The 25,911-nt window shown below is 41.1% G+C and overlaps 2 protein-coding genes across 14 annotated transcripts; one reads left to right on the top strand and one right to left on the bottom strand.

Moving 5' to 3' along the window:
- Positions 1–9,373: 9,373 nt before the first annotated feature.
- Positions 9,374–13,610, bottom strand: LOC109869021 (DAZ-associated protein 2-like). Its single transcript, XM_020458835.2, has 4 exons — positions 13,402–13,610; positions 12,685–12,803; positions 12,312–12,554; positions 9,374–11,940 (listed from the first exon to the last, which is right to left on the bottom strand). The coding sequence occupies exons 1-4, from the start codon at positions 13,412–13,414 to the stop codon at positions 11,812–11,814; spliced, it is 504 nt and encodes a 167-aa protein (XP_020314424.1). The 5' UTR covers positions 13,415–13,610; the 3' UTR covers positions 9,374–11,811.
- Positions 13,611–14,595: 985 nt separating this feature from the next.
- Positions 14,596–25,270, top strand: pou6f1 (POU class 6 homeobox 1). 13 transcript variants are annotated; one of them, XM_031803943.1, is made up of 12 exons: positions 14,613–14,893; positions 17,328–17,423; positions 17,868–17,912; positions 18,576–18,789; positions 18,916–19,061; positions 19,167–19,407; positions 19,548–19,759; positions 21,234–21,392; positions 21,636–21,878; positions 22,052–22,187; positions 22,381–22,549; positions 22,847–25,270. In XM_031803943.1, exons 2-12 carry the CDS (start codon positions 17,370–17,372, stop codon positions 23,193–23,195), a joined length of 1,968 nt encoding a protein of 655 aa, XP_031659803.1. In that variant the 5' UTR covers positions 14,613–14,893; positions 17,328–17,369; the 3' UTR covers positions 23,196–25,270. The 13 variants fall into 13 exon arrangements, with proteins under 13 accessions (XP_031659812.1, XP_031659809.1, XP_031659811.1 ...); XM_031803944.1 differs by having other exon boundaries at positions 14,613–14,984; positions 19,551–19,759; XM_031803942.1 differs by having other exon boundaries at positions 14,613–14,984.
- The last annotated feature ends 641 nt before the right edge of the window (positions 25,271–25,911 follow it).

Below are 25,911 nucleotides of genomic sequence, written 5' to 3'. Positions count from 1 at the left end.
CCTTGTGTCTTGATTTGTCAGTACTGTAAATATTCTAGATCTGCAACAATATTGGTGCAACATGAAACCTCCCAAGAGCCATTGTAGCAATGTCACGGGAGCTAGCACACATGCGCAAGGCAAGAAAGTTTAAGCGGTGAGCACAGCTGTCTGTTTTTATGTGTTTTCTTTTTCGTTGCTGGATTACTAAAGCTAGCTCGCTTAAAATACTGTATTTCGTAACTTTTTTTTGTTTTAAAGAAAAGTGGTGTCTAAAGAAATGTGACCAGCAAGCAAATATCGCTCAGCAGATATCTCTACTTCCTCAGCTAAAGTACCTGGGGAACCTCAGCTCCTTTCTCTTATATCGCCGCGGAGTTGAGATGACTGGTCGCGCGATATGCTAGCAACATTGTGTCATTATCAGTCGATTCTTGTAAAAATGTCAATTCTGAAAACACTTTCCTGTGCCTATGTGTGTCCTGTACAACAGCGGTCCCTTCCACGGGGTGCTGAAATTCATACTTTTAATAAAAAATAATAGCTAATAAAACCAGCGACTTTTTTTTCTCGTACTATGTAAACATATTCAATTGGGTCCATGCTATCATTTGGGATGTCTCTACCCCTTTGAAGTTGACATGATAAATGAGTTAGGTAAGGTTTAGGGTATTCCGGATAACACGGACCTAATTTAATGTTTACGTACACAGCTGCATGATGAACAATGGCAGCATTTAAAGAGTGATGTACCCAACTAGCCAGTAAACATGCTGTTCCAGGCGACAGTTTGAAAAAATACCTAAACGGTTGATATGCAGAAATTATACCAATACTCTACCCTTTATTGTATTTTTTATTTCCCGGCTATGGCATTTTACCCTAGAGACAGTTCTTTGTCTGCATCGACCACATCACGACAATGACTCATTTCAGTATTTGCATCTGTTATTCTTATATGTCCTAATAAAAATAAACTTATTTCACCTTTATTTAACCAGGTAGGCCAGTTGAGAACAAGTTCTCATTTACAACTGCAACCTGGCAAAGATAAAGCAAAGCAGTACGACAAAAAACGACACAGTTACACATAGGATAAACAAAAGTACAGTCAATAACACAATAGAAAATATGTATATACAGTGTGCAAATGGAGTAAGATTAGGGAGGTAAGGCAATAAATAGGCCATAGTAGCAAAGTAATTACAATTTAGCAAATTAACACTGAAGTGATAGATGTGCAGATGATGATGTGCAAGTAGAAATACTGGTGTGCAAAAAAGTAAATAAAAACAATATGGGGATGAGGTAGGTAGTTGGGTGGGCTATTTACAAATGGGCTATGTACAGCTGCAGCGATCGGTAAGCTGCTCAGATAGCTGATACTTAAAGTTAGCGAGGGAGATATAAAGTCTCCAACTTAAGCGATTTTTGCAATTCGTTCCAGTCATTGGTGGCAGAGAACTGGAAGGAAGGGCGGCCAACGTGGGTGTTAGCTTTGGGGATGACCAGTGAGATATACCTGCTGGAGCGCGTGCTACGGGAGGGTGTTGTTATGGTGACCAGTGAGCTGAGATAAGGCGGAGCTTTACCTATCAAAGACTTATAGATGACCTGGAGCCAGTGGGTCTGGTGATGAACATGTAGCGAGGGCCAGCCGACGAGAGCATACATGTCGCAGTGATGGGTGGTACATGGGGCTTTGGTTACAAAACGGATGGCACTGTGATAAACTGCATCCAGTTGGCTGAGTAGAGTGTTGGAGGCTATTTTGTAAATGACATCGCCGAGGTCGAGGATCGGCAGGATGGTCTGTTTTACGAGGGTATGTTTGGCAGCGTGAGTGAAGGAGGCTTTGTTGCGAAATAGGAAGCCGATTCTAGATTTAATTTTGGATTGGAGATGCTTAATGTGAGTCTGGAAGGAGAGTTTACAGTCTAACCAGACACCTAGGTATTTGTAGTTGTCCACATATTCTAAGTCAGAACCGTCCAGAGTAGGGATGCTAGTCAGGCGGGCAAGTGCGGGCAGCGATCGGTTGAAGAGCATGCATTTAGTTTTACTAGCGTTTAAGAGCAGTTGGAGGCCACGGAAGGAGTGTTGTATGGCATTGAAGCTTGTCTGGAGGTTTGTTAACACAGTATCCAAAGAAGGGCCAGATGTATACAGAATGGTGTTGTCTGCGTAGAGGTGGATCAAGGAATCACCAGCAGCAAGAGCGACATCATTGATATATATATAGAGAAAAGAGTCAGCCCGAGAATTTAACCATGTGATACCCCCATAGAGACTAGCAGATAACCCATGATAATTGAATGAGATTCTATTCTTTGCAATAAACTTTGGTTTTATATTTTGCTAAATTACATAATTAAAGACAAATAGGTTTCAGTGAAGCCTGTTATTATGAGGAAGTGAGTGGATGTGAGTAGATATTTAATGAGACTGGTTTCCAGGCTTGCCAGGTCTAGGCATATTTCTAGCCGATGCCCATACAAGCCCTGAACTAGTCCTAACAGTTTTCACAGGAAGAGAGGTGTTTGCCACATTTATCCAATAGGTGTCTCCATAATGACAATCTAAATAAAACTGGTACAATTGCTTTACCTTGTTCTCAGCATTTCTCCCTTTATTGGTTCATCACACCAAATGATTTAATCTGAACTATAAAAGAGGGAAACGAAGCGGTCTTCTGGTCAGACTCCGGAGACGGGCACATCGTGCACCACTCCCTAGCATTCTTCTTGCCAATGTCCAGTCTCTTGACAACAAGGTTGATGAAATCCGAGCAAGGGTAGCATTCCAGAGGGACATCAGAGACTGTAACGTTCTCTGTTTCACGGAAACGTGGCTCACTGGAGAGACGCAATCCGAAGCGGTGCAGCCAGCGGGTTTCTCCACGCATCGCGCGGACAGAAACGAACATCTTTCTGGTAAGAAGAGGGGCGGGGGCGTATGCCTTATGGCCAACGTGACATGGTGTGATGAAAGAAACATACAGGAACTCAAATCCTTCTGTTCACCTGATTTAGAATTCCTCACAATCAAATGTAGACCGCATTATCTACCAAGAGAATTCTCTTCGATTATAATCACAGCCGTATATATCCCCCCCCAAGCAGACACATCGATGGCTCTGAACGAACTTTATTTAACTCTCTGCAAACTGGAAACGATTTATCCGGAGGCTGCATTCATTGTAGCTGGGGATTTTAACAAGGCTAATCTGAAAACAAGACTCCCTAAATTTTATCAGCATATCGATTGCGCAACCAGGGGTGGAAAGACCCTGGATCATTGTTACTCTAACTTCCGCGACGCATATAAGGCCCTGCCCCGCCCCCCTTTCGGAAAAGCTGACCACGACTCCATTTTGTTGATCCCTGCCTACAGACAGAAACTAAAACAAGAAGCTCCCACGCTGAGGTCTGTCCAACGCTGGTCCGACCAAGCTGACTCCACACTCCAAGACTGCTTCCATCACGTGGACTGGGAGATGTTTCGTATTGCGTCAGCCAACAACATTGACGAATACGCTGATTCGGTGTGCGAGTTCATTAGAACGTGCGTTGAAGATGTCGTTCCCATAGCAACGATTAAAACATTCCCCAACCAGAAACCGTGGATTGATGGCAGCATTCGTGTGGAACTGAAGGCGCGAACCACTGCTTTTAATCAGGGCAAGGTGTCTGGTAACATGACTGAATACAAACAGCGCAGCTATTCCCTCCGCAAGGCTATCAAACAAGCTAAGCGCCAGTACAGAGACAAAGTAGAATCTCAATTCAACGGCTCAGACACAAGAGGCATGTGGCAGGGTCTACAGTCAATCACGGACTACAGGAAGAAACCCAGCCCAGTCACGGACCAGGATGTCTTGCTCCCAGGCAGACTAAACAACTTTTTTGCCCGCTTTGAGGACAATACAGTGCCACTGACACGGCCTGCAACGAAAACATGCGGTCTCTCCTTCACTGCAGCCGAAGTGAGTAAGACATTTAAACGTGTTAACCCTCGCAAGGCTGCAGGCCCAGACGGCATCCCCAGCCGCGCCCTCAGAGCATGCGCAGACCAGCTGGCCGGTGTGTTTACGGACATATTCAACCAATCCCTATACCAGTCTGCTGTTCCCACATGCTTCAAGAGGGCCACCATTGTTCCTGTTCCCAAGAAAGCTAAGGTAACTGAGCTAAACGACTACCGCCCCGTAGCACTCACATCCGTCATCATGAAGTGCTTTGAGAGACTAGTCAAGGACCATAACACCTCCACCCTACCTGACACCCTTGACCCACTCCAATTTGCTTACCGCCCAAATAGGTCCACAGACGATGCAATCTCAACCACACTGCACACTGCCCTAACCCATCTGGACAAGAGGAATACCTATGTGAGAATGCTGTTCATCGACTACAGCTCGGCATTCAACACCATAGTACCCTCCAAGCTCGTCATCAAGCTCAAGACCCTGGGTCTCGACCCCGCCCTGTGCAACTGGGTACTGGACTTCCTGACGGGCCGCCCCCAGGTGGTGAGGGTAGGCAATAACATCTCCTCCCCGCTGATCCTCAACACTGGGGCCCCACAAGGGTGCGTTCTGAGCCCTCTCCTGTACTCCCTGTTCACCCACGACTGCGTGGCCACGCACGCCTCCAACTCAATCATCAAGTTTGCGGACGACACAACAGTGGTAGGCTTGATTACCAACAACGACGAGACGGCCTACAGGGAGGAGGTGAGGGCCCTCGGAGTGTGGTGTCAGGAAAATAACCTCACACTCAACGTCAACAAAACTAAGGAGATGATTGTGGACTTCAGGAAACAGCAGAGGGAACACCCCCCCATCCACATCGATGGAACAGTAGTGGAGAGGGTAGCAAGTTTTAAGTTCCTCGGCATACACATCACAGACAAACTGAATTGGTCCACTCACACAGACAGCATCGTGAGGAAGGCGCAGCAGCGCCTCTTCAACCTCAGGAGGCTGAAGAAATTCGGCTTGTCACCAAAAGCACTCACAAACTTCTACAGATGCACAATCGAGAGCATCCTGGCGGGCTGTATCACCGCCTGGTATGGCAACTGCACCGCCCTCAACCGTAAGGCTCTCCAGAGGGTAGTGAGGTCTGCACAACGCATCACCGGGGGCAAACTACCTGCCCTCCAGGACACCTACACCACCCGATGCTACAGGAAGGCCATAAAGATCATCAAGGACATCAACCACCCGAGCCACTGCCTGTTCACCCCGCTGTCATCCAGAAGGCGAGGTCAGTACAGGTGCATCAAAGCTGGGACCGAGAGACTGAAAAACAGCTTCTATCCCAAGGCCATCGGACTGTTAAACAGCCACCACTAACATTGAGTGGCTACTGCCAACACACTGTCAATGCCACTGACTCTACTCCAGCCACTTTAATCATGGGAATTGATGGGAAATGATGTAAATATATCACTAGCCACTTTAAACAATGCTACCTTATATAATGTTACCTACCCTACATTATTCATCTCATATGCATACGTAGATACTGTACTCTATATCATCGACTGCATCCTTATGTAATACATGTATCACTAGCCACTTTAACTATGCCACTTGGTTTACATACTCATCTCATATGTATATACTGTACTCGATATCATCTACTGTATCTTGCCTATGCTGCTCTGTACCATCACTCATTCATATATCTTTATGTACATATTCTTTATCCCCTTACACTGTGTATAAGACAGTAGTTTTTTTTTGGAATTGTTAGTTAGATCACTTGTTCGTTATTACTGCATTGTCGGAACTAGAAGCACAAGCATTTCGCTACACTCGCATTAACATCTGCTAACCATGTGTATGTGACAAATAAATTTGATTTGATTTGATTTGGTTGATAGTGAATGGGTGGCAGGTAGTTTAGTGGTTACAGCGTTGGACTAGTAACTGACAGGTTGAAAGATCGAATCCCTGAGCTGACAAGGTAAAAATCTGTCGTTCTGCCCCTGAACAGGCAGTTAACCCACTGTTCCTAGGCCGTCATTGAAAATAAGAATTTGTTCTTAACTGACTTGCCTAGTTAAATAAAAGTTAAATTAAATGCTGTTAACACAATTTTTAAAATTGTGAAATAGTGTTAATAGAAGTCACATTTCTCTAAAATAATCGTATTTTCAACGAGTATAATAATTGAAAAGCCCCCAAAGTTTTTGGCTTATTTTATTCCACTAAAATGTCTATTTGTGTGGCTGCAGCCTGATGTCCCAGTAATACATCCCTCTGGAGCAAGATGGAAAGGAAAGAGGAGTCCATCATGAGTCCAGTACATTAAGAGTTAATTAAAAAAAAAATGTAACCTTTATTTAACTAGGCAAGTCAAATTCTTGTTTACAATGACGGCCTACCCCGCCAAACCCAGACAACGCTGGGACAATTGTGCGGCGCCCTATGGGACTCCCAATCACAGCCGGATGTGATACAGCCTACAATCAAACCAGGGACTATAGTGACGCCTCTTGCACTGTGATGCAGTGCCTTAGACCACTGCGCCACTCGGGAGCCCGAGATTTAATGGCTAGTTTTATTCTACTATTAATCAATCGCTACTATTATAATTTGATAGTCAGTAATGGAGTTAATCGGTTCCTCTCTGTGCCGCTGCGCGCCACTCCTCTGACTTCAGCTTTCTGGCCAATGTTCGCTAGCTTGGTGCATACAGGGCTTGAGACTTAACTTGTTTCATCACCGTCTCAGAATCATCCCGAAGTGAAGATGAACAGTCCCAAATTTAAAAAATAATATTTTTTATGTTTTGATATGCCAACGTGGGTCTACTCATAGGACCTAGGTCATTCACAGTGATTTAAAAGTCTAATAAGAGTAGCCTACTACTGAAATAGATAAATGGGGCTGTCAACTGAGCCAGAAATTCACATAAAACATTTCTTGCCTCAAAAAAAAAAATCAACATTGGAATAATATTTAAAGTGACAATATGTCACTTTTTGGGCGACCTGATAAATTCACATAGAAATGTGAGTTATAGATATCATTCTCATTGAAAGCAAATGTTAAAAGCGGTAGATCTGTTCTGTGCTCTATTTCTATGCTTCCCATTCTTAAGGGAGAACTCCACCCAAAACTATATTTTGATCTTTGTTTCATTAGTCCAAAAATGTTTTACTTGTCAGCACTCAAGTTTTGAAGATATATAACTTTCAAAAAACAGAAATGATCCCATATGATGGATTTTGCATCAAAGGGGATGATTTCTGTGTTTTGAAAGTTACATATCTTGAAAACCTGAGTAGTGTGTAGCTAGTTAGTACTACTTAATTAGTTAATTGTTCTCACATCACATGTCATGGCTGCCTGCTGCAGTGCTCTCTCAACACCAATGACTGTGCTCAACACACACACCCCTTCTGCCCTGCCCACCAATCATTGACTCACTCAGCAACAGCCTGCATCACTGACTGATAGTCAGCAGTAGCAGGTCACAGTGAAATTAATAAAACATAAAAATGAACAAAGTGGTGCAATTTAGATGTAGCAACCAATACACTTTCACCCGCAACATCGTTTTCAAAGTACCCCAATTTCTGTCTTCTCATCTATGTCCTCTACCACTGTAAATAGCTTACATGATTCAAACATTATTTTTTTTTTTCTACAAATCTCTATCCCGAATGATTGTAATGTTACCTGAATTTAGTACTGTTGGTTTGGAATACAGGGCTTTTTACTTAAGAGTTTGTGTGTTGTGTAAACAATGACTTGTGAATCTGACATCAATCACCATGACTTCTATTCCACCCATGACATATGGGACATTTTATGTGGCACTTATTTCACAAAGACAAAATACATTTGATGATATTTGAAGTCAGCGTGTCAATAAAATACTGTAGCCATACTTTCCTTCAGAGTTGATGATGCCCAACCCTTTTCATAACGGCTCTGTTGTTTACCTCTGATTAATAAGACATTGCGTAATGTCATATAGATTCAGTAATTAAACTTCGGCATTACTTGAGGTTCTGGCATGTTTCAGTGTAGCCAAACTTCAGTCCCTATTCTAAAAGCAGTTGCCTCTCTCTCTCCAGTGGTCATCGTAGGTGTGCTGCTGATGCTAGCTGGCCTGGGTTTCCTTCTGCATCGGTACTTGTGCCACAAGGGTGCCTACAGAACCATAGGAGAACCTTCCCCGGTGGAAGACCCTGATCAGGCCCACGGTGAGATTGTAACTGACGAAAAGGAGTACTTCATTTGAACTTGATGGAAGGATGAAAAGGAGGAATGCGAGGAGAACTGTTTGTGGGTGTTAAAATGTTATGTGCCAAACTGAGAGGAAACAACCATCTTTGAAGGCCATCTACAGTATTTCTGCGGTCTTGAGGAAAACCTACATAGATTATACCCAAGAAAACACTCACTTATAGGCACAGAAGCTGGACAGGAGATGAGATGCATTAGTTAAAGAGGTCTGTGTGCGCACACTGATGGACTTGTGTGCACATAAGAGATCGTTGTGGAACACTGGTGGATGGAAGACTTCATGAGATTCTTGCAGGTAAATGTATTAAGATGGCATCATAAACATGCCTCCATTTCAGTGTCATCACAATTCAGGTATACATCTGCTCCCCATGTCACCACTGAAGGCTTTTAATTTATTTTATTTTTTTAACTTTTTCTGTATTTAATGAGTATCTCGGGGTGCTAAATGGGGAATTGTATTTGGTGATCAGTAGAAGGCACTGATGAAATTGTATTATTCTTATGCCATTATCCATACTTTACCAGTTGGTCAAAACTGTAAGGATTTGACTATTGTCTTTCTGGGCAGCAAAATGGGAAATGTTGTATTGAATCTGTTACTATTACCAGCTAGAGATTGTATGATCTTATTGAAGTATCTGCCAAAGGTAGTAAGTGACATGACAGACCTCAAGACTGCAGGTCAGATGTGGCAATAAAGCTTTTTCCTTTTTTCATTCATTGTTGAATGTCGTTACAGCTACAAGTGATAGGTGGATAGAACATTGAAGTGTCAATCTCACACCCCGCAATATGTATTTCAAACAAGGCTAGAGTTGATCATTTTCATCACAGGGAAGGTATTTATGCACTGTAAACATTTCTTCAACTCTTACAATTCATATAGGGCCACTTGAGCTGCTTGAGTCCTGATGCTTGTCAAAAATAATCTAAATGACGGAGAAGAACTCAGAACAGGTAGCATTAAACCTTACTGTCCAAAATATTTTTCTAAATTTGTCATATTTTACTCTAAAAAAACAAAGTGCACCAAAGTTCCTTTGCAAAGAGTTCTTTCTTCCAGACACATGTTTTAGCAAACCAAAGTGACATCTCCTTAATCTTAAAAGAAAGTGTACCATAGACCATCAAATCACTTTAATACATATCCATATTATAAAAATCTTAAGAGAATCCCTGAACTATAAATGTCCGTATATCCTTTGTTTACTCCACACTGGCTGTGGTTGGCATGGCATCTACTGGTAAGCATTAGTACATCATATTGCTGGGTCTAAGCCACCATTATGTTGCTACATTAAACAATAGCCAGGTCTTGGACAAAGAAAACAAAAAAAATTAACATTTGAAGGAATATATTTTTGTTTACATTTTGAAAGCCGTGAGTTTTTAAATGGTATGAAGCATCAGCATGTATTTGGGAATAGGATACACATTTACAGCTGTGCAAAATATGAGTGACATGATAACCATGTTTGGAATGGTGGCTGGTCATGTGATCAGTGTTACCAAGAACAGATGCAGTCTGATAATACATGTGCAAACAGGTCGCATGCTTGGCTAGCAGTTTACCAGACAGCTGGTCAACTGACCTGGAATTCACATTTCAGTGAAGACTACTTCTATTTCCATGAGGGCTACAACTATCAAATCTAGGCTATTATGTCAGATACCCAGTGACATTAATTTCTATCCGAATAGGAGGAAAAATAAAGACCTCAAGGAATCATGTTTCAACCAAAATATCAAATTCTTGTATGCAGACATGGTCTCACAAACTAGATCAAACCTAGTGTTAGATATTTATTAAAGTTTATACAGTAGTTTAATTAGCAGCACAAGTGTATTGGAAAATAAACTGTGTCAACAGTTGTAAGCTCCACTGATGCAATGCATATTTTTTATTTATAAGAAAATGTTCAGAAATAAATGTGGCTTAACACTATATTAAACTAATTGGGAACAATAAGCAAGTGATTTTCTGCAGTCCTAAAACATTTAGGAACACCCCCATTTTGGAGTGAAAGTACATTTAAATGAATTCTAAAAAAGTTGGACAGGAAAGAGTAACATGCATAGCACTGTATTTGCAGGTTATTAGCATTTGTACTAAAAACAAGTAGCAAAATCTATTTCCAGCAGTGCACATAAATTAATGCTTGTGGTATTTCTATAAAAATTAGCAATGATACATCTTTACAAAAATCAAAATTGTACAGCGCAAAAGTGCAAAAAAGCATGCAGAACCACCTAGTCACATTTACATTAAACATTTAAGCACCCCATTAAAAAATACAACAGCAATGCCAGATCGAAGGTCTTAAGTACCATCAAAATCATCACTGCATCCTTAAATCTGATGTTTGCTTTTCAAAATGTGCCATATTTCAATTACTATAATTATAAGTCACAACCAAACATTTACTAGTGCAGTCTAGACCATTTCTTTGGTACAACCAGCTAATTGGTTATACTAACATTAACTAATAATTCAAACAAATCACTAAGATGTGCCCGAAAGTGATAAATATTTAAAGTAAACAAACCGGTTACATTGTAATTGAACCCTCACAGTCCTTATAATGAAGGATTAAAGTAAAGTGTTTAACTCTTAATAACCTCCTGATCTTAGATGATTCTCGTTTACATGACAGTGCTTTTAAGTGTTTAAGAACAGGTGGGTGCCATTTTTTTTTAACTTAAGGAAACCAAACACTGGGATGATGTACAAGTCTGGGCATCTGATTTAGAGGGGAAAAAACTAAAACGGCAAAAATTAAAACCAATAACTGCAAAAATGTAAAGCCAACCAACCCTTTCGATGATCCAAATCTCAACTTCATTCTACGTATTTTAAGTTAATTTGCTTTTATTTATGTGACGGTGCTCTTTGGGACGCCGATTATGTTAATCTACAGTTGCCCAAGAAGGTACAGTAAACCACCATGGCATGTTATCTGGTAATCATTTTGTGATTCATTCTTGTTTGGGTTCTTGTTGTTTAACATACCAGTATTCTACTATACTACAGCAAGTGTCTATTTGATCCGATTGAAATGAATCCAGTGGTCGCAGAAACTGATTTTAGATAGGCCAACTGGGTGTATTCAACATGCCATGCAACAGCGAAAACTAAAGTATATATGATGCTCTACTTGGATCAGTAGCACTCTTTGTAAGGAAGACATTAGGCCAAGTCCAACAAGTATTTATAAACATGAACATTAGTTATCAAGTACAAAATGGGGACAGTGCTAAGAGAGTAGATTGATGTCATGCATTAAAGAAAATATAACATGTGAAATGCGTTGACCTAAGACAGCAGCACTATCCTTGTAAGGTCAGGGAACAAGTTCAGCAGCCCAAATTATGAGTCAGTAATTAGGACCGTTTTGCTTACGAAGTGGAGTACTGTACCTTTTATCAGGGCTCTAAAATATTACATTCCGTTAGGTGATATCAGTATCCCCGAAAGGGGTTGGCGGATGGGACAGGAGAGGGCGTCATCATTTTGAATGAGGGAGAGGAGTAAGGGGAGAGGTTGCGGAAAACGCTGGCTGTTACCAGATGGTGTACCCGCCATTGGAGCCACCCACAAAGAAGTTGTTCTTGCGCTGTGTCATCATGACGTTGGCACCCTGCATGGCAGCCAGCTGAGCTGCATTAGGCATGTGGCCGGGAGGTGGGGGCTGTGATGCATTTAGGTGATGGGGAAGAAATAGTCACATACATGAGTAACTTTACCAATATCTGTTAATCAATTCCACAGGATATATATTTGGCTCCAGCACAATATGAACATTGATTTATGATATAACCACATGACATTGTGTAACATAGGTCTGGGGTGTCAAACTCAATTCTTGGAAGGCTGAGTGTTGGCAGGTTTTCGCCCCTCCCTTGTACGTATTAAGGTAATTGATTACTTCCCCTCATCAGGTTGTCTAGGTCTTAATTGGACACTTATTAAAAGGGAATAACAAAAACCAGCAAAATCACTGTCATCCAGGAATTGATTTTGACACCCCAGATATAGCCTAGGCGTTTTGAGGATACTCACTGGGATGGAAGCACTGTTGCTTTGACCAAAGCGAGCACCAGAATCATATCCTCCCTCCACTAGCACAGTGGAGCCAGGGGGATACATGGCTCCCATGGGGTAGTACGCCATGGGGACATTGTGGCCCATTGGTCCAACAGCCATGGACTGGGGCAGTTGCATGTACATCTGAGTGCCAGGGTACTGAGACATTTGCTGTAGCTGGCCAGCCTGAGATGGGTGCACATACCTGGGCTGATAGATCTTTGGCGTAATGGAGAACATATGAAAAGGGGAGGGTTAGAGACAGTCGGTCAGTGCGTTTGTATTGATATGATTGGGAATACTTTTCACAAAAGTAGTTAACATGTCTATTCCAAGTATAAATGGCTACCTCAGAGTATGCAGGTGGGGCGTCTGAATAAGGTGGTGCCTGGGGAGACACTTGCATAGCAGGTGGGTAGATGGGTGCACTACTCTGCTGAGGGTACACAGCTTGCTGGGGATAGGAACCTGTGATACACAAAACAATATTCTACTGTTATCAATACGCACACTTGCTTTGTTTTACTCAATCACCACACAATAGCAAAACATTATTGAGGGCTAACGTAGTTTGTTAATCTACTACCGACCGGTCTAATTAAATAAACGTATAGGTAGCTAACATAACATAGAGAAAATACTTAATTCATCAATGGTGATTACAGTTAGCTAGCTAAGTTAATAATGTCACAACAAAACACTTACCCAACTGACAATATAGTGACTATGACAAGTCCTAGAGCTAATTGCAAAAGCTAACTGGATAGTGGTATTGAGGTCAGAGTACGCGGCTATAAGCTAAATAGCATGTAGTAACTACAGCAAGCTTTCCAACGTTACGTATTGGGTAACATTAGCTAGCCGGCTACTTACATGTCGACTCCATTACGATTTAGACAGCAGTATCTACCTTAGTGGTTGGGCTAATTTATAATGAAAAGGAAAATACGTCGGTCAAGTAAACATTTTAGTCTCGCTTGTTAGCTGGCTAACTAACCCTTGGCCGCTGTTGTTAGATAGCTAGCATGTGAGCTAATACAAAGGTTGTGGACGTTAGCTAAATTACCTTTGTTGTTCATTGTCCTGAATTGGTGTGTAGTTTAATGCGTCGAATACAATTATTCTGAAGTTAAAAGTATTTTATAGAAGGACCGTTTGAATACTAAAAAATTTAGATTACAGTTCAGAGTTACGTGACCGTTCACTTCCTTGTTTTCCTCTAGATTTTTGTTGTGATGGTTGATGCAATTACGTCATATGTACTTAGCCACTCCCATTCTAGGGGTGAAAGTGCGTGCGCTGTTTAAGTTATTTTACATTACCTAACTGGTTCAATTTACTTTGTAGTTTTCTTTATATTTAAAGTATATTTAAAGTACTGAAGGTACTCCACCAGATCTAGATATAAACTGTTGAATAACATTCAAGATAATTAAAATTAATATATTTGCTTTACGTTTCCGGCTGTTTATTCTGCTAGTCTTCAAATACTTCCTAGTCTAATAACCTATTTGACGTTGATCATTATAAAACATAATTGGTTGCTTTTCTGATCCATAAGAAAACATTTGGGGGTACCTCACCACATCATCACTAATGCGCACCAGGGTGATGATATGTTAGGATGATGTAGCAATTTGATTCAAAATCATTTTATACACTATTCTGATCATTAAGTGACAGTTAGTAAATTCTTGGCAGGAATATTTCAGCTTCGATGATAGATCACATTGTGATTGAACAGACAGTAGAGAGCACTTGCCATGGGGCTAATTAAAGATTCAAAAAGCTCAGCTCTCCCTTTGAGCTCCATGGCAATACACTACAAATGCATGCAAATGCCAGTGTCTGCCAGCTGGCAAGAAAAATAGAGCGAAAACACACCAAGGTCTATTCCTCTAAGAGAAATGCAGTGAAATATGGTGCTCAGCATAGTAGGTCATATATAATCAATCAAAACTCTATACCAATGGTACATGTGATATGTGACAACAGGTTACTATTATCTAATGAAAACAAAAAGCCTTAGTATTTAGGGAAACAATTTATGCTCATGGGTGTGTCCCATCTGTCCAATGAAGTAATTACTTCTGGACAGTATTTCTAGACCAGAGGACCCTTTTTGACCTCCTGGGGGAAAAGTTCCACGTAATCTCTTTGCTGCTACATTATATTCTGTACCACAGATAAAAAAAATATAATTAAAAAAGCCAACGTGCTAAAAAACTATACTATTAAATATGCACTTTCCCTTTAAGGCAGCCATGGCTCCTCTCAAGTCGAGGCAGACATTTTTCCATGCAAGATATCCCTTGCATAAATTATGTTCATGACGTAGGGCAAAAGGCCAGATTTGTTGTAATATTGGTGGTATTTTCCATTGGTCTTTACAGCAGAAGTCGATTTTAGACGGTATCTTGAGGAATATAGGTCATCTGAATTGTAGTACCGAAGGGACCGTCATTAAATATTAAGAAAGAAAGGATCTTCACGTTGCCAACCCTCCTTATCAATGCAAATGCCTCTTTTGTGTGCAGCCATAGCGCCTATCTGGAGCGGTGAGATGCATTTTTTATTATATGTGACTAAAACAAACTGTGGCAAAGATTTTTAAAAGAGGAGAACCTCAGAAAATAAGACACATTTACGGTAAGTTGCTTTGCTTTGCTTTCAGTTTAAGACCTCCATCCGCTATAGCGCGACGAAATGGCGAGAGGAGATTCGTTTTTTTTGTTAATATGCAATGCTCTTAATTAGCATAATTTATATATTTATGATAAAGAGAGGGAAATACATAAAATGCAGACCCCAGGCATGGAATAGCGGGTGATTTTTGTCGCGGCATATTTTATGGTTAACATCGTGTCCTCAAATAAGTACACGGCGATACTTTTATTGCGGCTAGATTGTGGGTGGTGTACGGGGATCAACACCTGCTGAAGTTCTGACAGATATATCATTTCTGTGTTGGAGTGTCCTGCGCTGCACTGATCTTTTTGATGTTACGTTAAAATATTTGATAATCGAATAGTCATTTTTCAGCTGTCATCATTCTAGAAAGCTAGATGTTTTGGGCGGACATACTGTAGGAGGGCCTATCTTCTAGGGCTAGGCCACCTATTATCAAGAAGCTGCCTGTTCTTGGTGCATTATTCATATGTTTAATTTGACACAGACTTTGCCTTCATGAAAAATCAAGTCATAAAGTATATTATTACTGTGTGTGTGCACCCCTGTAGCCCCCAGTACAAGTAGGCCTACACTGTGTCCAGACTAAATCTCCTAGTAAATCTCCTAGTTCTATTTCTAGTGCTGTCACTCTTGAGGCATCATATGATTCGTTGTTTTTATACTCTTTAACTTACGAATGGGCAACTTTGATTTGGGTGGGGGCCACAAAAAAAATCGAAACTCATCATGAGGGGCCACAGTGGCTCGCGGGTCTGTGTGCCAACATCCATACACATGGGGCCCGAAGCGAAATATTCTAACTCAACAGAAAGTTGAGACCCCGACTGTCTCCCCACCCCCAACCCAAAATAAATATACATACAGTACCAGTCAATAGTTTGGACACACCTACTCATTCAAGTGTTTTTCTTTATTTTGACTATTTCATACATTGTAGAATAATAGTGAAGACATCAAAACTATGAAATAACACATATGGATTTATGTAGTTACCAAAAAAGTGTTAAACAAATCAAAATACATTTTATATTTGAGATTCCTCAAAGTAGCCACCCTTTGATTTGATGACAGCTTTGCACACTCTTGGCACTCTCTCAACCAGCTTCACGAGGAATGCTTTTCCAACAATCTTGAAGGAGTTCCCACATTTGCTGAGCACTTGTTGGCTGTTGTTCCTTCACTCTGCAGTCCAACTCAACCCAAACCATCTCAATTGGGTTGAGGTCAGGTGATTGTGGAGACCAGGTCATCTGATGGAGGGCTCCATCACTCTCCTTCTTGGTCAAATAGCCCTTACACAGCCTAGAGGTGTGTTGGGTCATTGTACTGTTGAAAACAAATGATAGTCCCACTAAGCGCAAAAATCTGGAACCAAAAATCTCATATTTGGACTCATCAGACGAAAGGACAAATTTCCACCGGTCTAATGTCCATTGCTCATGTTTCTTGGCCCAAGCACGACTCTTCTTCTTATTGGTGTCCTTTAGTAGTGGTTTCTTTGCAGTAATTCGACCATGAAGGCCTGATTCTTGCAGTCTCCTCTGAACAGTTGATGTTGATATTTATCTGTTACTTGAACATTTATTTGGACTGCAATCTGAGGTGCAGTTAAATCTAATGAACTTATCCTCTGCAGCAGAGGTAACTCTGGGTCTTCCTTTCCTGTGGCGGTCCTCATGAGAGCCAGTTTCATCATAGCGCTTGATGGTTTTTGCGACTGCATTTGAAGAAACTTTCAAAGTTCTTGACATTTTCCGTATTGACTGACCTTCATGACTCAAAGTAATGATGAACTGTCGTTTCTCTTTGCTTATTTGAGCTGTTCTTGTCATAATATGGACTTGGTCTTTTACCAAATAGGGCTGTCTTCTGTATACCACCCCTACCTTGTCACAACACAACTGATTGGCTCAAACGCATTAAGAAGGAAATTCATTATTTTAACAAGTGACACCTGTTAATTGAAATGCATTCCAGCTGACTACTTCATGAAGCTGGTTGAGAGAATGTCAAGAGTGTGCAAAGCTGTCATCAAGTCAAAGGGTGGCTACTTTGAAGAATCTCAAATCTCAAATATATTTAGATTTTTGTAACACTTTTTTGTTTACTACATGATTCCATATGTGTTATTTCATCGTTTGGATGTCTTCACTATTATTCTACAATGTAGAACATAATAAAAAAGAAACCTTGAATGAGTAGGTGTGTCCAAACGTTTGACTGGTACTGTAGATGGAAAACACAATTCACATAGGCTAACCTGGTAGTTTTGATGGTACAGTATTCTTTCTACTTTCTTAGAATGTCAAGACAGTGACTGCTTGGTGGTGAGAGCACTGAACCATGGACCTTCAGGATCTCCCTGCTGCTGACACACCCCTCACTGTCAATGAACAGGTACCACTAACCTCAATGTCAACACTACCTGATATCACGTTAGTAACACACCCCTGCCCAACTTTAAAAGTCTGTTGCCTCTCCTTCATAGTCCTCTGTCATAAGCTGTTGCCACCTCCATGTCACCATATATTTGGAGTGATTAACCCCACACGGTCATCTTGAGGTTGATATACTGTATGTTCACTCCGGCTGTGTCCTTTACACTCATAGTCAGCAAACTATAAAGCAATTTCTAATATTTTGTTGCGAGTGGAGCTCTCAGAAAGCATTGCTTGAGATGCTTGTTGGCTGATGCTCTTTGTTGTAGTTTTGTTGTACCGATGTTTTTTTTCCCATTTGTGTGCTTTTGTTTTGGTTCATTGTGTCCTAACGTGTGTGTGTGCTTGGCCTCTCTGTTGTTCTCCTTAGCCATTCACTGTCTGACTGCAGACATTTTTTCAGCCATTAGGTTCCTGCCCATTGAAATTCCTTACCAAAAACAACCAGGTATGCTTTCAGTCTCTCTGTCTGCACCTTGCCCTCCAGCTCAGGTTTTCTGTGCCTTTCCTTCACATCTTTCATGGCTGCATCCACGCATGCATCATGTCTTTGCTTAGTTATATTTACTAATAATATACACATTGGATTATTAGTATAAGGAAATGGAGAGGGAGTAGCTGACCACCATTGTTGACAAAACACGATGACAGGTTATGCTCCTGTGGCATGGTTTTGCACGTGTAAACTCATGTTCTGTTCTACAAGTAACCAATAGACATTGTCCTCTACCTGGGTTGTCTCAGTAGATAGAGACCGACTGGTATGGCAACATCTGATAATTTGAATGGAGGTACACTGAGCCTAGCCTGGATGTATATGCCTTATAATTATATTATTACTACATAATGAAATATATTCCTGGTCATGGCTCAGAGCAAAAACATTTACGCTGCTGAGAATAGGTGATGAGTCATTTATTGTGTAGTTGCGTGACTTGTGCTTGTATTCCAATTAAGCTTATCTCAGCAGGAGTGCTGATCTACGACCAGGTCTCTCATTTCCATGTAGTCTTATTCATATGATCTAAAAGGCAAACTGATCCTAGATCAGCACCCCTACTCTGAGACACTTTTTAAAATATGAGCCCCGGTCTTGTGTTCTGCTGCACAGGTGATAGTGATGTCTGGTCATGAGACGATCCGTGTCCTGGAAGTGGAGGTAGATCAAGCCTCTCTTCCATCCTCAATGCCTGATGGGAGGGCTGATTTGGGGGGTGAGGATGTGAGTAATCAGGCTAAGCAACCTGAGGCAGGAACACAGGACAGCCCGCCAGCACCCCACAACACTGGGGGAGTAGGTGAGCCCTTTGTAGGATACCGATACGGTAGGTTAGACTCCATGCAATACAGGTTAAACTGCATCTTGTTTAATGCTGCAGTGTAAAAATGCTTTAAGAGTGATGTGTGCTGATGGTAGACAAACACAGTGTGTTCTCTCTCTGTGCTGTCAGTGCTGGGGGACCAGGTGGTGGCTGTCGATTCTGCAGCCTCTGCGGTCCAGACTCTTTCTCAGACTGCAGTTCCCATCAGTGTCTCCCTGTCGCAGCCACAGGCCACCATGCCCATCACTGTGCAGAGCTTGCAGGGCTGTCAACAGGTGAGAACATTAAACAAACAAAAAAAACATGTCATGTGGTTCCTTCATCTGCCAATAATTTGGATCTTATTTATTTCTAATAAACCCCATCCTCCTTCCCTGTAGGTCCTGACCCAGGATGGTCTGGCCACTCTGATGACAGGGATGATGGCCCAGACAGGCTCCCTGGGCCAGCCCCTGCTCATCCCCCTCAGCATGGCAGGGTCCATGGGGGGCCAGGGCCTGGCTGTCCTCACCTTCCCCACCAGCAACGTAGCCACACTCCCTGGCCTTTCAGCTGCCAGCCAGTCCGGAGGCCTCCTCAAACTACCCTTTGCCGGCTTGCAAGGCTTACAAGGCTTGCAAAGTGAGACGGCAGACATACACACTTCACAGAATGTGAATCTCTGCATTCATCCACATTGAATCAACAGTCAATAGTTTTTTGGCTACCACATGGGGGACAGTGATGCTTTATCAGTATGTGTTTGGGTTCTTCTTTCCCAGCAGCCACTGTGCTAAACCCTGTCCAGACCCAGCAGGCGGTTTTCCAGTCTCAGACAGCATCACTACAGCAGGTCCAGGCAGCTATGCAGCAGGCTCAGCAGAACACGCAGGTGGCTGCAGCACAACTGACCCAGGCCATGCCGTCCGTCTCTCAGCCCAGTGTGTCTGTGTCAACACTCCAGTCTGCAGGCCTCTCCATCAACCCTGCCATTGTAAGAATGTGTTTCTGTATTATCGTGTATGTGAGTTAACCCTTTACACTCGTGGAAATTGGCCTACAGCATATGGATGGGGCTAAATTGAAATATTTATTGGAGAATAACTTATTAGACCAAAGTTGAGGACACAACAGTTCACCTGACACAAGAATTAATTCAAACATTACACCGGTCATTTTATGTGTATTTCCTATGTAATTTCAATGCACTTTCAGGACTCTAAGAATAATCTTCAACAAAGTTTTTACATTTTTTATCTCTCCTAGCTGTGGCTTTGAGGAACTAGAGCAAGCACACTTGTTATGTTTGGAACACAACACTGCATCCCCGCCATTACCGTAGTTGTTTACACAATCCAAAGACAGCCCATTATAAATCGCAGTCTGGGTCAGGTGGGCATCATTTGAAAGCTTGTTCTATTCTAAGTTATAAAGTACGATCTTACAGTGTAAGGCTTTCACAGGGCAATTCAGAGAAGTGGATCGTAATTTTGGTGCGCATAGAAAGGAGTCTTGTATGCATTCAGGTGTGTGTTCTGCAGCGGATTTTCTTCACAATAGACAAGCAAGATCATTCTATTCAGAACAACCCAGGGTATGACACCATGTCATCTTGTAACTGTACATCAAACATAACAGTTGTCACTGTATATGACATGAGTTTTACCCTCTTAGAAGAAAAGGTGCTATTTGACATTTTAAAGGGTTATTCGGCTGTCCCCCTAGGAGAACCCTTTGAAGAACCCTTTTTGGTTACAGGTGGAACCTATATTGTAGATCCCTTTCTACAGAGGGTTCTACATGGAACCCAAAAGGTTTCTATCTGGAACCAATGAGGGTTCTCCTATGGGGACAGCCAATTAACTGTTTTGGAACCCATTTTTCTAAGAGTGTTTGATATGAAAATGTGAAGTGCTCATTTGGACTCATGGGTGTTTGGCCTGCTTGTATGACATCAAAGTGGTATTTATTATAATCCTCAACGTCTCATCTTTCAAAATACATTGAGTCCTCTTAATTTACAGCATTTCCCTTACTCGGACAACAAAACATTTGTAAAAGTTTACCAATTAGCGGTAGGATGGGGGCAACTTCTTGTCGCATGCGGTGCTCAAGTTCAGAACGGCTGTCAAAACCCATATAGAGCTGTGAAGCGCAGAGCCTGAACTCTGACGTAATTTATAGCATGTTACTGTACAGCTACTGCATTATAATTTAGCTGCTTGTCAGTGCCCAAATCTGCCATTTCCAACCTGTATACAGGTACGCATGTAAAGGGTTAACGTGATGTACGTGTATTTGTTTTTCTGACCTACACGTGTGTTTTGGATTGCTGATCAGCAAGCCATGTTTTTTTCACTTTAAAGTTTGTATAACTTGAGCAGATGGTTTAATATTTCCTTGTTGTTCATCCACACTGTTGAATATATTGTACCTTGTATTCAAAATGATGACATTATCGATAGTAGAACAATATGTTCTGGATGCCTCCGTTCCTCTCCTCTCAGATCAGTGCTGCGTCTCTAGGGGCTCAGCCTCAGTTCATCAGCTCCCTCACTTCCACTCCCATCATCACCAGTGCCATGTCTGGAATCACCAGCCAGATCATCACCAACGCACAGGGACAGGTGGGTTATAGTGCAAACATAATCACCAAGCAAACATGTTCACTATTTTTCAAGGATCAAAATAACAATCACACAATTTCAACTAATGTGTTATGACTGTTATTATAGATTTATAAACTTGTATTTATTTTAAAGTTTATAGTATTATGATAATCAGTTAATGAAGAACTTATAAAATATTTATAAATTATTTTGTATAGTGTTACTAATAAATAAATAAAATTCTCTAAATATGGCATCCAGGTGATTGGAACCATCCCCCTGATGCTGAACCCTGCCTCACTGACAGGAGGGGCTGCTACTCAGGCTCTGAATCTCCAGGGCTTTCAAGGCCTGCAGGTCCAGACAGTCCAGCCACAGCTGGTTCTGAACAACCAGGGCCAGATCATTGCCACCATAGGAAATGGACCTGCTACAGTCCCCACTTCTGCTGCTATTATTCCCAAGCATAATGTTCCTGTGACATTCTCAAAGCCCAGCACCCAGGTACCCATCTCCACCAATTTTGTCCTTATGAGTGCTCCATCAGAATTTCAGAAAAATTGGAAATGCTGTTTTTATGTGGTGTTGGTTGAAATTGGTTTAATGTGAGAATGGTGAGTCTTTTTCGCCTTTTGGATGTTACCAGTAATCCATTGCTGACAGAAATTTCCCCTCAGGCTCAGGTAACAACTGTTACGCAATCACCTGTGGTCATCGCCCCACAACCGTTTGCAATGAAGACAGTCACTCCAATCTCCTCCTCAGTCCCTATCACCTGTGGAGACACACCCACCGTGGGACAGCTCGTCAGCAGTACGTGGTTCACATTTTTTTTAAACAAATTATGAATTAAATCCTATATTTAACCAGGGAAGTCACATTGACATTTACATATTTTTCAAGTGAACCCGGCCAAGGAAAAGCAGCAGCTTCTCTCGAAACATAGAAATATCGACCTACCTACTTGTAAAAAATATCTATCTGCTTTGTCTATTCACATTTTTAGAGCCACAGCAAGGGTGCACGGATGAGGAGGGCATTAATCTGGAAGAGATTCGAGAGTTTGCCAAGAACTTCAAGATCCGCCGGCTGTCCCTGGGGCTGACGCAGACACAAGTGGGACAGGCCCTCACGGCTACAGAGGGCCCGGCCTACAGCCAGTCTGCCATCTGCAGGTAAACTCCTCTGGTCTACTGGGTGGGGTGGTTGCAGGCATCACAGTAGGAGGTTTCTGAAATCCATTCTATCAAATATGATAAGTAGGGTACGTTGGTGTGCTATGGACATTGTATTTCAAGGGTTATATTTTGAAAGTGTTGATACTATAGTAGGAATGTTACAGGATAGTATCTCTGACACTTAAATAAAGATGAACTGGGGTTCAGGTATTTTTTGAAAGAGTAGATGTGGGGTTCAATCTGGTTGATCAGAGGCTACTGTGTTATTAGTTTCTAAGTTGTTGCTTCTTGCAGGTTTGAGAAGCTGGACATTACACCCAAGAGTGCTCAGAAACTGAAGCCCGTGCTGGAGCGGTGGCTGGCCGAAGCAGAGCTATGGAACCAAAAGGGTCAGCAGAATTTGATGGAATTTGTGGGTGGTGAGCCGTCCAAGAAACGCAAGCGTCGCACCAGCTTCACCCCGCAGGCCATCGAAGTGCTCAACACCTACTTTGAGAAGAATGCCCTGCCAACGGGCCAGGAGATTACGGAAATCGCTAAGGAGCTCAACTACGACCGTGAGGTTGTCCGTGTATGGTTCTGCAACAGGCGGCAGACACTGAAAAACACCAGCAAGATCAATGTGTTTCAAGTTCAGCCTTAATCCTGTGCAGTAAGCGGCCGTTGACTAGTAGGAAAGTTGGAAGGACAGCATAATCAGCTCAAGAAAAACGTTTTGTAAAGACCGTAACACAGTCAAGCTTAGTAAGTAAAAAATTATATGGACTTTGGGAAGGATAAGGACACTGAATGACACTTGAACTGAGTCTTACTATATGGACATAGAAAACTCAGTTATCTCTTTTTGTTTTGACGTGTGTGGGGGGGGGAGTGAAAGAAAGACATTGCATGTGAAACGTGATTGGGTTAATGTTCACAGACCCTCTATTGTCAGTTTGACAACCTCTTGTTTCATTTATTGATATATTATGCCATTTGTAAAGCAATGGCTAGAATTTTGATACACCTGGTTTTATACACTTACCATACCGTTTTGTAAGTGGCTGTCTATGAATTTTATAGCAATGGCCTTTAAAGATATTTGCTTACAGTTGTACAACATTCAATCAATCTGTTCTGATATTATGCGGGTGCCACCACAAATATAGGTTTGGAACTGGTACGCACAATATTTGTGCTTCTAACTTTCTCACTCATCATTATTCACGATTCATTCAGGATTATCCGTAATCATGGTAGAAGTGTTTAGAAACATATTATTTTCTTATTTACAATAACAGTTACTCCAAAATGAAACAATACATTACTTACCATTCTTTTCTATTTGGCATAAAATAATCTGAAACACAACCTAAACAGCAAATGCATCCAAAAGCAATGCCCCTTTGTTTATCATAGGGAAGGTTCTCATTTTGGATTAGTTCACCTATAAAGGCACACATACATTATTTCAAATAGTTAACAGATGTCAGCCCAGCATGGTCCATCAGCAGACGTCACACAGTGAAGAGTTTAAAACATTGCCTGTCTCAATTGAGTCAGGTGTCCGTGTGGTTGAATGTGTACTGTATATTGAGAATACTTACATGACAAAAATAATTATCTAATTAAATCAAATTGATTGAATAATAGAACATGACTATGTGAATTAATTGATTCATATGTTGTAGTTTTTGATTATTATTATTCATGTATATGAAATACGGATTCTTAGCTAAAAGGAATGGGATTTTAGGGACAAACAAAAATTTAAGGAACTAATGGCTTCCCTGCCCTTTTCTATAACCTCGTAATTGTTTGCACTTTAGAGATAACTTATCTCAAACAAGATAACTAATGAAAAGTCTTGATTGCAGGTGAGTGCAGTCGACTGCAATGGAAGGATACAGCTTTGTAGGCAAAAGCTAAATAAAGTGTATTACATTTGGAAATCTAATGTTTATTGTTCTAGAAAATGTTGAATCTTCATTGGTTTTTATGTCTGGTCTATCCAACATATTTGAAAATGTAGCAAATGGCAACTGGTTACCCAGCATATTTAAGTGGTTGATAATGTTTTGCTTGACATACATATGCAAAAAAAAAATAGTATTTTAATTTTAAATTTACATTTTTTTTAAATTTTAATGGTCAAACTTCTATGCGTAAATGAGCATCAATTTTGTAAGGTTATCTTAAGCCAGTATGCTACATGACCGAATGAGAATAAACTACAATATTTAGTGCTTTGTGGTCCCAAATGAATATAATTCATATTCTGATGTTTGTCTATGTCTGTGATATGCCATGCTGAACCGTGTAATTCATTTGTTCCCCATAATTGCCTTTTAAGATTGATATTATGTTTTCAGAGAGGAAGAAAATAACTGCTATATGAATCATGTGTTATGTTACACAACTGTCATTTCCGAGGTAGCTATAACCTAAAATGTTTTTTTAGTATTCTCCCCAGTGAATTGTCTTTTGTCTGAAAAATGTTGAGATGACAGAATGCAAATGCAAATCCAATGTCAACACAGTTTAATAGTGTAGTTTTCAGATTTGAACTATATCACACATTTTGTTGATGTTGGGCATAACACATATTATTTACACTTGTTGTATAAGGTGTGCAGTATAGAACCAGCAATACATTTTAATAGATGAGGTCATGAGAGTGACTATTATGTGAATTCTGATCTGGGCATTCTCTGCCAAATAAAGGCTTACTGAACACTGTCTGGGTCTTTTATTGTCTTGACTTGTGACTTAAGAAATAGGTCTAACTCACACAAGAACATTCCTTTGTCCTTTCTCTAGACCTTAACCTCTAGTAAAAATTATTTGTGGCTCTAGCCTTTCAAAGGGATTATGTCATATTTCACACATATACAGTCTCTTCAGAGCCACAAATACCATAGAGAATGATAGAGGACTCTTCTTTGTATCTGTCCAATTATGGCGTCTTTGAGCGCCAATGATGTGTATATAAACCAATGATCCACTCAACAAAAATATAAATGCAACATGTAAAGTGTTGGTCCTGTGTTTCATGAGCTGAAATAAAAGATCCCAGAAATGTTCCATATGCACAAAAAGCTTATTTCTCTCAATTTTTTTGCACAAATTTGTTTACATCCCTGTGAGTGAGCGTTTCTCCTTTGCCAAGGTAATCCATCCACCTGATAGATGTGGCATATCAAGAAGTTGATTAAAAAGCATGATAATTACACAGGTGCACCTTGTGCTGGGGACAATAAAAGGCCACTAAAATGTGAGGTTTTGTCACACAACACTGCCACAGATGTCTCATGTTGAAGGAGTGTGCAAATAGCATGCAGAGCAGTTGGCAGATCATTTAACGTTCATTTCTCTACCAT

The sequence above is a fragment of the Oncorhynchus kisutch genome, linkage group LG24 (genome assembly GCF_002021735.2).
Source record: "Oncorhynchus kisutch isolate 150728-3 linkage group LG24, Okis_V2, whole genome shotgun sequence".
NCBI classification, from domain to species: Eukaryota; Metazoa; Chordata; class Actinopteri; order Salmoniformes; family Salmonidae; genus Oncorhynchus; species Oncorhynchus kisutch.
This window is presented reverse-complemented; position numbering and strand designations above follow the sequence as displayed.